The sequence below is a fragment of the Solea senegalensis genome, linkage group LG1 (assembly GCF_019176455.1).
Source record: "Solea senegalensis isolate Sse05_10M linkage group LG1, IFAPA_SoseM_1, whole genome shotgun sequence".
Classification (NCBI taxonomy): domain Eukaryota; kingdom Metazoa; phylum Chordata; class Actinopteri; order Pleuronectiformes; family Soleidae; genus Solea; species Solea senegalensis.
Window position 1 is genome coordinate 23,858,781 of NC_058021.1, and position 13,191 is coordinate 23,871,971.

Genomic DNA, 13,191 nt, shown 5'->3' on the forward strand with positions numbered 1-13,191 from the left:
ATCTATAAAGGCACAAACATTTAGTCACAGATATCTGGAAGTGAAAAATATTACATTTGACATTACGTTTAGATTGTAATCGTAGTGTGAAATTTTAACAAATTCATCCTGTGGGCCAGATTGGACCCTCTGGCGGGCCGGTTCTGGCCCGCGGGCCGTATGTTTGACACCCCTGCTCTACAGGAACTATTATTTTTTTATTCAGAACAGTCTCATCACAAATCATCTGTGTGGAAAACAACATACAGTCGCTGTGTTTGTTTGTCTATATATAATTTGTATTTTCAGATTATAAAGGCTTTGTTTTCCAACTTTCTCAGTGTACACACATCTTTCATCATCATTTCAAAGATCATGTTGGGGTTCCAGATAAAAGTTCTCATGTCTCATGGGACATGGACATGAAGAAAGATGGAGATGGGAAGTCTTGTGAAATTAAAGAAGAAATCTTACATTTCTTTGTGTTGTTGTACTCCCTTCCTTCCATACATGTGTGTCTGCATCAAAGCCTAACCATCACACAGCGTTCTTTTCCTTTGTCCTATTTCTACCACCACATCCTCCTCTACCAACTCCTGAGCCACCTGCCTTTATTCTCAGTATGCCTGACTCTTCTCCCACTGTGACCACATCATCACGCCTCAAACAAGGTGGCAACCCAGTAGGGGTATGGCGATTTGAATCGGACTAAAACTGGGCTACAAATGTCCACAATCTTATATCTCACTAGAGCTTAAAGGAAGAGCAACAATAACCTACCATTTGGCTACTGTTGAGAGTTAGATCTTTTGTGTTGACCTCCAACAGCATGAGTGGTTGCCCCTGCAGTGACAGTTAGGAGGAGAAAGTTAGAAAGGAGAAAGGACCTGCAGAAGATTCGAGCACTATCCACAAAGCAAAAAAACAAAAAAAAAAACTGTAACAGAAGCTGCCACTGGAGATGTGTGATGTTCAGCCATGGCAGGTGCTGCAGCTCATCCACAGACTAATTCTTGGCACACGTTCCTGTGTCTTGTTAGACAGAAACGGGCGGGTTTGATTAGTCCAAGATGGATATTTACCCTGAGATTGCGGTGTACCTGAAGATCAGACCCCAAGGGTCACAAAGCCATGTGTGGGTATTTAGTGGGAAGCCTGCCGTTTTTTTGGCACTGCCCCTTTGATCAGTTTTACCTTCCTCAAGCTGTAGTTCTCTCTGTTTGAATCCCACTGTTTCACAGTGTTGGCTTGTCGCCTGGCAGTGCGTCTGCCAGGCCTGTAGCGCTCATTAGTATGTGTGTTGACATGACTGGCATCTCATCTGAGGGCTGTTTCTCCCCTTTTTTAACCTTGTTATTTTGTTTTTACATCTCCTATCAGCTTTCTCTTGAAGGAAACTAGCGTTTTCCATCAAATGCTCTGGTTATTTCCTCAGCTGTCCGTCCTAATTGTCATTCTCTCTCCCTCCTTCTCTCGCTCTACCAGGGGGTTTTAATTAATGGTGAGCCATGATGCTTATCTTATCAGCAGATCACTCTACTTTCTATTAACAACACTGGGAGAAGCTGGGTGGCCATAGGGGATAGATTACACTCATGTACACACACACACACACGAGTGCACCTGCACATAATCTAATACAGTACATACAGTCGTACATTAGAATAGAGGACTCCATGTGTTCAAACGTCTATGACTAAATTCAAAAAAGGCTAGAATAATTCTAATTCAAACAGATCCATCAGCACTTCCCTTTTAAAGTAGGTGTTACAGTTAGCCATGCTAATTATCAATCATTATGCTCAGTTTTTTCCCTCTTATTTTTATAGAAATGGTTAAAATTGCAATTGGGTCTCAAGCCCCAAGGTTCGGATAAACCTGTGTGCACACACAGACACAGACAGACACACTCACAAACACATCATGATCCTATCTTAATCTTGCCACACACACACACACACACACACACAGACACTCAGAAACAAACAAACTGCCCCGATGTTATCTGTGTGTTGTTTGAGGGTCTCTCCTCTTAAATCGCTTAAATGCCCAGGGAATCCCTCCCTCTTTCCTTCTCTCCTCTCGACCTGCTTACTGGCTGAATGAACACTTATCATTTAGCAGATAAAGAGAAGCCTTTGCTTTATCTTTAAGGGCCATGTTGACTCCCTGTGAATGCATGACTTTTTCACAGATGTTTCATGGGCCACGTTTGCGAGATGTGACAGAGATGAGAGTGTCGTGTCGGGGCTTTATTTTCTGCTGCAAAAAACGTACATACAAAGATGGACAGGCCAGTTGTGCCTGTACTTAGCTTCCATCAAGCAAAGAAGGCTCTATAGGAATTAAAGTAGCATTTTGGGTATGGAGCAGTGAGCGCTCTAGCAGAAATAAAAAAATCAATCTAACAATACCACAGTCAATGAGAGACAGCGCTTTCTTTTCACGTTGAGAGCTGACAGAGTTTTCTGAAATCACTTAAAGGAAGAGAGAACGTAACGGATGATCACTTTACAGCGTGGTTATTGGAAAAAAATATTACACTACACAGGAGACAAACACTCATGTGCCAAGCACACACACGCTTAGTCACCCACACTTTCTCACACACTCATAATGTCCTCATCTGGGGGAAGGTAGAAAAACAATTATTAACAGGCGATAATACAATAAAGGAGGCCATTTCACAGGTGTTACCAAGGGACAAAACATTTATTTCACTTTGTTCTCTGTGCTCGAAATAGCGTAAACCCCTAATAGAACATAACACACCACTTAAACAACAAACGGCAGACAAGCAGTTATGATGCTGTGAGGTGCAATTCTTCTTCAACTTTTAAGCCCCATTACTGAGCTGAAACAGAACTGTCTGTGGACTTGAGTTATTTTGTGTTTGTTCTAAAATAACTTGTTTACTTTGTGTCTCACTGTCTAACTCAGAAATAAGTCCCCCCCTCTTTGTTTCTGAGCATTTGTCTCTAAGGACAATTTACCTTTTGCATTAAAATCACATGCCAGTCAAACGACTGAGAAAATAGTGTGATTTCCTCTGCATCTCCTCTGAGACTCTGTAAGTGAGACACGGCGTTGTCACACTCACATAACTACAGTTGCACTCTTCTGTGAATGCACGATTATGTTTTTATTTTGTTATTTTAGCATCACTGCATTCTTCTTCACTCTATTTTTAAAGGATATGGACTTTTACCCCATTCCTTAAGAATGTACAAGGATTATATTCAAAGTGAACATTCACTGTGTCGTTTGCATCAATTTTGTTGGAAAAGCTTACTTTCAGAAGAAGAAACTATTTGGTTGCAAACACAACAAAGTAGCTGTCATTTAAATCTCTCCTGTTTTTATCCTGTCAGTCATCTGTCTGTCTTTGTTTGTACTTTGTAATCATGTAAGCGGATGTTCACATATTTGTACTTTGCGATTTTTGTTGGACTACTTCAAGGTGATCTCCTGGGGTTTTTTTTTCCTATGGGACGTGGCAGAGGAATAACTGTCTCTCGTGCGTCTCTCTCTACAGGGAATTTGGGTGGAGAGATCCGGAGCTGCCAGAGGTGATCCAGATGTTACAGCATCAGTTCCCATCAGTGCAATCCAATGCAGCAGCCTACCTACAGCATCTCTGCTTTGGAGACAACAAGATTAAAGCTGAGGTTTGTGTCTATGTGTGTGTGTGTGTGTGTTGTGATGCCACAGTGAACACGCATGCAGTACATGCTCATACACAGCCATGACCAGGTGACGGGTACACAGAGAGGGCAGGCATTAAGTCAAGGCCCGTTTGCCTGCTGAGAACATGCCAATTGTAGGATGTGTAAACTCTATGGATGTTATGACGGGTTCTAGCTGCCTGCTGGGGACTGTAAAAGAATTTATCGTCCATGAACACTCCTGGGTTTCCAGGGAGATTGAGAGGGGGGACAGAGAGAGAGAGAGATGCCCGCAGCGCTACAATGAAGCACCATCACAAAAACAAAGTTGATGATCTTTCATGTTATTATGTAAAAATGTTCATTCTGGTGGGATACATTAGCCTACGCTGCGACTGCAGCAGTGTACATTATTGCCACAGACTCATTCTGTGAGCGTCGACTGTTGCATTTGGTAATAAAGTTCAATTAGTGATAAAGTCATGCGATTGTCTCCCGAAAGCCTCTTGGAATTCTCCGATAAACCATTTAACAAGTCTAACGGCGGTCTCCAACAATGGCACACGTGGACGCAGCGACTCTCTAAACCCCAGACAAACAAAAAGGCTTTGATTGCCGTTTATACCCACGAGTTGTCTTGAAACTTGAAACCTTTTGAAAATGTTTGTCACTTGTTTCTATTAATACTTTTTATTTTATTGTATTACTTCCCATGTGCATTTTTTTTTGTCTTGTCTGGTTTTATTACAGTTTATGAAGTTTTTATTTTATATATTAATACTCCTTTCTTCCCCTCACCTCTTATATTACCCTCAATAACCAGACAAATAATATTTTTTATTCTATTTCAGTTGAGCGCTTCAATAGCTTTCTATGCAAGCTGATTTATAACTGCTGCCACATTGTTACACATAAATGCAGACAAACACTCAGCACATTTATTGTGCACACGTATGGATGTAATTCTAATAGCTTGGTATTTAAGTAATGGAAAAAAGTTATTTACGTCAGCTGACTTCTAAAGAAAGCAATTAAACATGTGAAAAAAAAACCAACATACGGCTAATTTTCATTCACAAGACAAACTTACTCACCCACTCACACAAATACACAAAACGCTTCACTCTCGCAGACAAAAACATCCCACTTCATCCCACTCCCTCATCCACACAGCTTTGAAAGAACCCTAAGTGTGCATGTCTTTTATAATGGATGTAATTACTGCATGAATGGAAGTGTCCGACAACAGAGAAAATAGCAACTGTGTATTGACAGTAGATGCTCTGGCGTGCATTCATCAGTCTGTTTGATTGTCTCGCTCAGGGCCCTGGGCATTGCTAAACACTATTTACACAAATTAAATCAGGAGGAGATATCAACCAGCCAAAAGTGACGCTTCACATCACATCAAAGAAAAACATGCATATATCTACATGGACACACGGCCACATGTTCGTGCAATGACGAAATTCTGCCCTCTGCGACGAGACGCACACAAACGTGCCCTCAGCCGTGTTTCTTAAATAGATTTTGATGAAAAACAAATTTGACAGATTATCACCAAGCCAGCTGCAGGATATTAATTCGGGGAAAGATTTTTGTTTTGAAACTAGATATGGTGAAACTAAAACTGTGAGGAATGTGGGGTTTTTAATTGAAGAAAAATTGATTCTTAACTCAATATTTTAAGGTTTTAAAGGCAGTGTGTAGGAGCAGGTGCAGTAACTTGTGAGCGAAAAGCTGATAAAGCCTGCTGAAGGTTTTCTTTTGTCATTACAGCGTCACACCTCTGAAAAGTCCTGTTTTCAGTCTTTACTCCATAATGATGAGTTCTGATGCAAGAGGTCCACATCCCTGCTTTTTATACCATCACTCCGTCACACCCAAAGTTCCTCAGCCCACTGGGAAACGGTGTGGCCCACGCCATCTTCTGCTGTCTTAGATAAGGTGACACACATGGAGAAGCATTAGCGATACAGACGTTGGCTGAACACATGACCTCAGATACGGCACTGCTCATATGTTCACTTTTAGGTCGGCTATCACACAGACAACCACGTCAGACTCCAGATCGATCACATCAGTAATGCATTTGGGTTTGCAGCCTTGTCAATATCCATTTATCCGACAGACCAGTGAAAGGGAAATGTCCCGAGAGGAGCCTGCTCCATATGTGTCACTCCTCTTCCTCGCTTCATCATTTCACGTTTTTCTGAATGCTTCTTACTCTTAAATCTGATAGCACTCAACTCCCACTATATGTCGTTTCTTAAACACTCATATTCCAAATCTTATCACTATTAAAATGGATTCAAAACAGATTTTCACTGCCTTATAGTTCCACATACGTAAACGTAGACTTCAGCTCAATTAGGACCTTATTCAGTCCATTCAGAATTTTGGAATATATCATACCTTTATTAGTCAAATTTTTCAAGGACAATTTCTCATTCAAATTAATTGAAATGCATTTGAGAAGCACTCAAAATACTTTGTACTTACTGGTTTCATGTACTCCAAAGTAGAAGCTTCACTCAACCTTTCATCCCTCAATTCAGCTCTTTCATGACCGTCACATATTTTTTTTTTACCGTTGCAGTTGAAATGGAATGTTCCTCCTAAATTTTTTAATTTAAAGTCGATGGCATCACGTGGCAAAAAAATTTTTTTTTCAACTTGCTCTCGAATTCACAAATTTCACTCTTAATACAATTCTACCAGAACGTAGACAAATCTGTCTAGTTTCATGCGATGTGACTGGCACAGCACAGTGACTTACACAGTTTGAACTGTGACTCTCTGAGTGAGAGGAGAACCATCCAGCTTCTCCATAGAGTGCAATTTCAACAATTTCAACTGACCTTTCCCCCACACAAATTTCAAAATTGCCATTTCTCTTTGATTCTACATTCACAAAACCTATTTCAGGGTCTTTGATCCAAACCTTGAGACACTCACATTGAAGACATCTCAGCAACACGAACTACAGTCCTTGATTTACAAGGACTTTTCGGAAAGTATGTCAGTGGGAAAAGTGTTGCCCTCTGTGTATTTTTAACGGACCTGCCATCGCGGTGCTCTTAAAGGGAGACTTAAGACAGTCCTCTGCCATTGTCCTCTCCATACAGCCGCCTTTCATTTTTGCCATTAGCGCTACTGCCAATACCCAATGGATGCATTCAGATTTTAAATATATTCCTGACTTTCAATCCCTCATTTTGCACTAATTTTTTGCTTCTTTCTAAACATTCAGACATTCAATTAAAAAGTTGAATTCATCATTTCAACTTCTCATTCATATCAATTCACTGCAGCATGCCAGATTGGCTTCAGCTCAGACAGAAGGCAGCAATCCCACTGCCATTTCTTCAGAAATTGCCTTTTCTATGTTTTTTGTTGTTGATGTTGGGTTTTTTTTGTTTTGTTTTTTTTTTGTTTTTTTTCACTGCAGGCCTTTTTTATTAAACAGACTGTGTAAATACGAAGCTGTTGTGGGTACTGAAGACTGGATCATATTATTGTGTGTTCATAATTAACATATAATCTTCTCACTGTTGTGGTGAAGTCTTTTCAACAGATATCAGCATGGGAGATGAAAAAGAAACCGCAAATTATGGCAAATACTGTAATGGCATACACGTCTTTGCGACATCTTTGTGACTTTTTCATTTTATGAAGTTCCCTTTTCTATGCTGCACATCTGTAGGACCCAAGGTTGAGTTACGACGAGTAAGGGATTACCCAATTAGATATAGCATCACTTTTCCATCTAGTGTTAAAAATTGTGTTAAAAAACACTCTTCATATATCGTATAATCATGTCAAATGTGTGGGGAAACTCACTCAATAACATATGCACACTCACACATTGGGATTATTAAGCATGTTCCATATCCCCTACTGTGAACAATAGAGGTTTGTGTTTTCCTCCGTTGACCTACTCTTCAAACAACAGATTAGAGCCTCTAGTGTATTTTGTCATGGTGGATTCTCACCAGCTGTGAATCTTCCTCTTTATACTTCTACAAAATGAGCTGTCTCTGCCTCAGAAAGAAATATTTGGTAGCCATAGGTCAATTCCACATTTAGCCCAGTTAATAATATTCCAGAGGGAAATATTAGCCTACGGCATGAATACATTTTCCCCATAAAGAATAATAATAAGGGATGGGAAGGATGTGAACTACTGCATGCCTGCCATAGTACTGCCGTGCTTGAAAGGTGTCTTCTCACTCACACATGAGCACTTTACTATCTGCAGCATCTTCCCAACTAGTGTTGTCCTTCCATTATGTGGTTACTCATGCAGACACGCTTGTAAGGCGTGGCACCCGCGTATGCTGCTCTTACGCCGACAGCACCTCTGCTTCTCACAATCCTAGCTGTCTTTAACGCTAAGTGTTACCACAGCAATACTGTCGCTATGGGTTACCAATAACCGTGGCTGTCACAGAACAGCTGGAGACAAAGACAAATCAATATGCGCTCCTAATCTTCTTTACATGGAATAGAAGGATCGGCGCAGGGGTATTGGCAAGCCTTGTAGGTAGCTCAGAGGCAATCCAAGTGTAAAAGCACTATGTTTTTTTTGTTTGTTTTTTTTAGAATAACAGATTAACTGTGACATCAGAGTAAAGAGGGATCGGCAAAGGAGGATGAGGAGTAGAGGGAGGAGAGAAAGCGGAGATGAGGTCTGGAGCACATAAGAGAGACAGCAACCATGTGTGGCCAATAGAGCAAGGTTGCTTTACCAGCTACTGCATCCCTCTAATCCATTTTAATTGAACAGATAAGCAAAGTCATTTTGCTTGATAAACCTGCGTTGTCATCAAACACCTTCACCCTCTCACTGCCCTTCAATCACTTCTTTCACCCTCTCTCTCTCTCTCTCGCTCAACTCCAGGCCCATATCTAACACTCGGAAGTCTTGGCAAAACATTATAATAGGGTCCTTGTGTCACCATTTAATAGGTAGTAAAGCCCTTATAAATAACAATAAATGTTTATTGACTTCATCATGTGTTAATTTGTGTTCATAATTTCGAATCATGGCATCATAAACACAGTTATTGTGACATTATAAGACCTTGATAATTTGAGGTGAGGAACAAAGTTATGATACTGTAAAATAAAATCAATACATTATTTGTGATGCTATTACAAAAATAAAAACCTTTATCAATCTTATAAAGTCCTGTATGACCTGCAATAATAACAAAGCACCTTATTAACACTAAAAGGATAAGGACTAATTTACAGTAATACCTTGATTCATTAAAAAGGATTAGTTTGAAGCTTTACCAAATGATTTCCTGCTACTTAATGTCCCAGGTCTGAATGAGTACATACAGTAATAAATAAAAAAGGACTTTCAAGAAGCTTGATTACACCGTTAACTGTGGAAAATGTGTTTTTCAAGTTATCTGGTTGAGTGACTCTGTCTGTTGCAGTCCACCAGAGAATAAATAGAAATTGAAGCATGAAAGAAAGGCTTTCTCACTTTGGTGCACACACACACACACACACACACACTAGTTGATCCTTTCCCTCTGGTCTCCTGGTAATCACAGCAGCTTGTTTCTGGTGATTAGTACTACACCCCTGTCGAGTGGACTAAACATGCGCTGCCTTAAGCTCTTTGGCCCCCTAAGGCTGATGAAGTTCCCTGCAGCGGAGACACAACCTGTGAGGGTTTCAAAAAAACACCAGCCTAGAGAGGAGGTGATATGTGGAAAAGTGTGGGGGGCGACAATAGGTTTAATGCTAAAGGGGTGAGGGAGCAACAACAGTTGTATTATTGTGATCACAACTTAGTTTCCATACTTGCCTGCCTTGTTGTCTCACATTATCAGGATATATTCTTAACTTTCCAGTGGTCGGTACTTCTTTTGTGTTGGTGCGCAAATACAACAACAGAAAAGTGCAGAGAGACAAGTCTAAAACAAGCCTAAATAGAAGAAAATTATGATGAAAAATATATGTAAAAGAAGAAGAAAAAAGGAGGTTGATGCCGTTCAGCCTTACACCAACCTCCATCCACCATTTTAAGGTTTCAGGGTTAGAAGCCTGCTGTATATTTGTAACACAGTACTATAGAGTGTATTTCTGTGGTTTAATACGTAAGATTTCAAGCCTGTCAAACTGAAATGCCTCTCAATTTCCGTCACGTTTCATTCTCGTGTGACTTGCTGAACTATTCTGATGTGTGGTTGGTGATTTCAGCGTCTGGGAACGGACTTCTAAGTTTCCAGCCTGTGCTATCTGAAACCTCTCAACTTTATTGATCGTAGGTTGGGTTACAATAGGTATTTTTCCATCAAAATTCTGCCATTTAACAAAAAAAGAAATATCCATCCAGCATTTACATATGATGTTGATTATTATACACTGGTCAAAAACTGGACTTAAAACGGTTGCCAAATCACTTGGTGCATTAATTATTCATTTTTTAGTGCATAAATGTGGATAAAAGGGATAAAACAATAGAAATAAATAAAGTAATAATGCACAAATAAACAATGCTGGTTTCTATAGTTACATCTTGTTTTATCTATCATATCATCATATAAACACACCCCATTAGTTCTGCCTGCAGCATGCAGAAGCCAGTAATAATGGACCAGTCTGGTGATGGTGTATATTTGTATATGAATGATCACTTGAGAAACCAGGAATCAGAGAAACACAAAGCATGAATATACTGTAGGTCCATGAAGACATTTTGAGCAGACACATTATGATTGATGACATGCACAAGAAAACCAGTATATTTTTTCTTTGATTATAAGCAGAGCTGTTATTACTGCTCTTTTTTCCCCTCCTCATCGGTGTAATTAAGTGTCATTTTGCAAAGCACAGTCATTAACTGCATCATAGTATGTTTAATTAACACACATCAGGCTATTAATGTGATTGGCAGGACTCCTAGATACCTTTTACCACACGCGTTCACAGAGGACAGACGATACTCACAAACTAACAAGTGGCATTGACAAATAAAGCAGCTGTTTTCCACAATCGTTTTTCTGCGTGTGAAGACTGGCTTATTTGTGTTTGGGATCCCTGATAATAATTGAACGTTTGAAATTGACTGTGAATCATTTATTTAAAGTGAAACTATAATTGCATTTTGTTGTTGTTGTTGTTTATGTCCAGATACGTAGACAGGGAGGCATTCAGCTGCTGGTTGACTTACTGGACCACAGGATGAGCGAAGTCCACCGCAGTGCTTGCGGTGCGTTGAGGAACTTGGTGTACGGCAAGGCCAACGATGAGAATAAAGTCGCTCTGAAGAACTGCGGGGGAATTCCTGCCTTGGTCCGCCTACTGAGAAAGACCGGAGACGTGGAAGTCAGAGAGCTGGTCACAGGTACTGTTTCTGAGAACTTCACCTGCCCACAATTTTCATGATGATAGCAGCAGATCATTCCGCCTTAATACACACTCATGTGTTGCATGTTTGTGATTCTCATATTGGCTTGAATCTGAGTTAATTTAAAAGATTGAAGACCTCTCATAGCTTATCATAATTACTCATACATACTGTGTTTTTGCTTTCATTTGGTCATGGCAGTGCTGGTAGTTGTTTTATCTGAGTTCTTCTTCTTTTTTGAGAATTCATACATTTAACAACAACAAATAGGTTGCCTTTCACCCTGCAGTGACCAAGGCTGTTCATTTCTTTCAGCTGCAAAACAATTTAAGTTTCCACTTGAATGATTTTTCACTAACTAATAACAGACGAGGACTGAAAGGCATGTCTTCTGGGAAGAATGCAGAAAGAATTTTTCTTTAAACGTGTTTTGTTATGTGCCCCCTCTTTTCAATTATTTTTCACATATTTGATTGTGAGACAGCTGGAAGTTTTTCAATTGGATTTGTGTATTGTGTTTGTACATGTTCACCTTTTTATTCTAGTTCTAACTGGCGTGCTGGTCAGTTTTTGCGGGTGTTGGCACCGAATCTTAGCCAGGGGACACATATTATGCACAACCACACTCGTGCAGTTGTTCATACTGTGGTGATCCTTTAGGCTTTCCACGAGGAATGTAATGTTCTACCCCTGACACTAACTTGAGCTCTTATGCATTTCCTGTCTCACACAAACACAGAGATGCTCACAAATCTCAATCTTGTGCAGCATGTTATCTCGATGGAGAGCGAGTTATTTTCTTACACTGGTTCTACAGCCTCAGGACGGGTAATAATGACGAACCGCTGTGTGTGCATGGGCTGTGAGTGCGTGATGGGGCACAGAATTCTGACACATATGCACATGAAATTCGCCAGCTAATAATCAGTGTCTCGCACATAAGCAGCAGGCAGTCTAAAATTGGAATTGAATATGAAGTGTGTGAACTGTGATAAGTGGGAGCCTGGATGGTTGCAGTCGAGGAGATGCTCCAAGGAGAGCTTCTCCTTGGCAGGTTAAGAAAGTGCAGTATGACTCCCATGACAGAACATGAGAGCACTAATCCTTTTCTCTCTACCTCTCTGCTCCTCTTTTGTCCTGTGCTTGTGTTTTCATATCAATCTCTTTTCTCTTCTCACTTTGCTTCTCTCTTCTTTTATCTGTGTTTTCTATGTGGTCCAGTCAGTATCCTGCATCACACCGAGCTGGACTGCGTGTATCTGCACTTGTATCGCCATTGTTTCTCACGCTTTGCTCGCACAAAAGCCTTCTTTGTTACACCGGGTGAGTCGTCAGATAAGAAAAGACGTGAGCGAGCTCGTACAAGAGGATCGGACATTTCCCAAGATAAAGTGCAAGCACACTCGTTCATCCATACATGCGCAGACATAGATTCTAATGGACACACATATTCCGCCCCACATTACATGCAGCACTGTGTGGAATACCAAGATAAAGTCAGTGGAGCCCCCTCATGTTCAGTTTGACCTTTGATTTCTTTGTTCCTCAGCAGGACACAATCCAAGCAAATACACACTTCTGAACACCCCATCTTTAGGTGCATTCTCATAGGAGAAGGAAATCTGAGGGATCAGGACAATGAAGACCCACAACAGTTTTGTTTCTTAAAATTAATAAATAAAAGAAGCAGGAAATGTTACATTTTCCTGATTTTTTTTTTTATTGTTACTGACAACAAAATATTTCAGGCTGAAGAAAAGTAGAGAAAAAACAGCTTGAAAAGGGGAGTAGATAAATGGAGAGACCTGCGGGTGGACGGAGAAGTCAGAGAGCTGTTGAGCTGAAAAAGGAAAGATGGAAAGAAGCAAGCTGGTACTTTCAGGGGAAACTTTTTGTTACTCTAGATATTCAAATACCAATGTAAGGCAGGACGTGAGCGGAGTAAGAATAAATGGCAAATGGAGGTGTCTGTCTGATTAATTGGCTCATGACAGGAAATCTAAACGATCTAAACCCAAAAACAGACTCTTGCTGCTGAGGAAAACTCATTTTGTTTACAACTCCAAATCAACATTTACAAAAGGAGTCTTCAGTTGAAACTAAACATCAGCAGTGATGATGTCACCATAAGCCAATGGGGAGAGTCTGTCACCTTCACATATATCACTACAGTGC

The 13,191-nt window shown here is 40.3% G+C and overlaps 1 protein-coding gene across 1 annotated transcript in view; it reads left to right on the plus strand.

Annotated features, from left to right (window-relative positions):
- The window catches only part of ctnnd2a (catenin (cadherin-associated protein), delta 2a), a 151,373-nt gene that overhangs the window by 81,513 nt on the left and 56,669 nt on the right, over positions 1–13,191 (plus strand). Inside the window, exons 12-13 of the mRNA XM_044035173.1 lie at positions 3,515–3,647; positions 10,800–11,013. Coding sequence (XP_043891108.1) covers positions 3,515–3,647; positions 10,800–11,013 — 347 coding nt within the window. The remainder of the gene's footprint in view (positions 1–3,514; positions 3,648–10,799; positions 11,014–13,191) is intronic.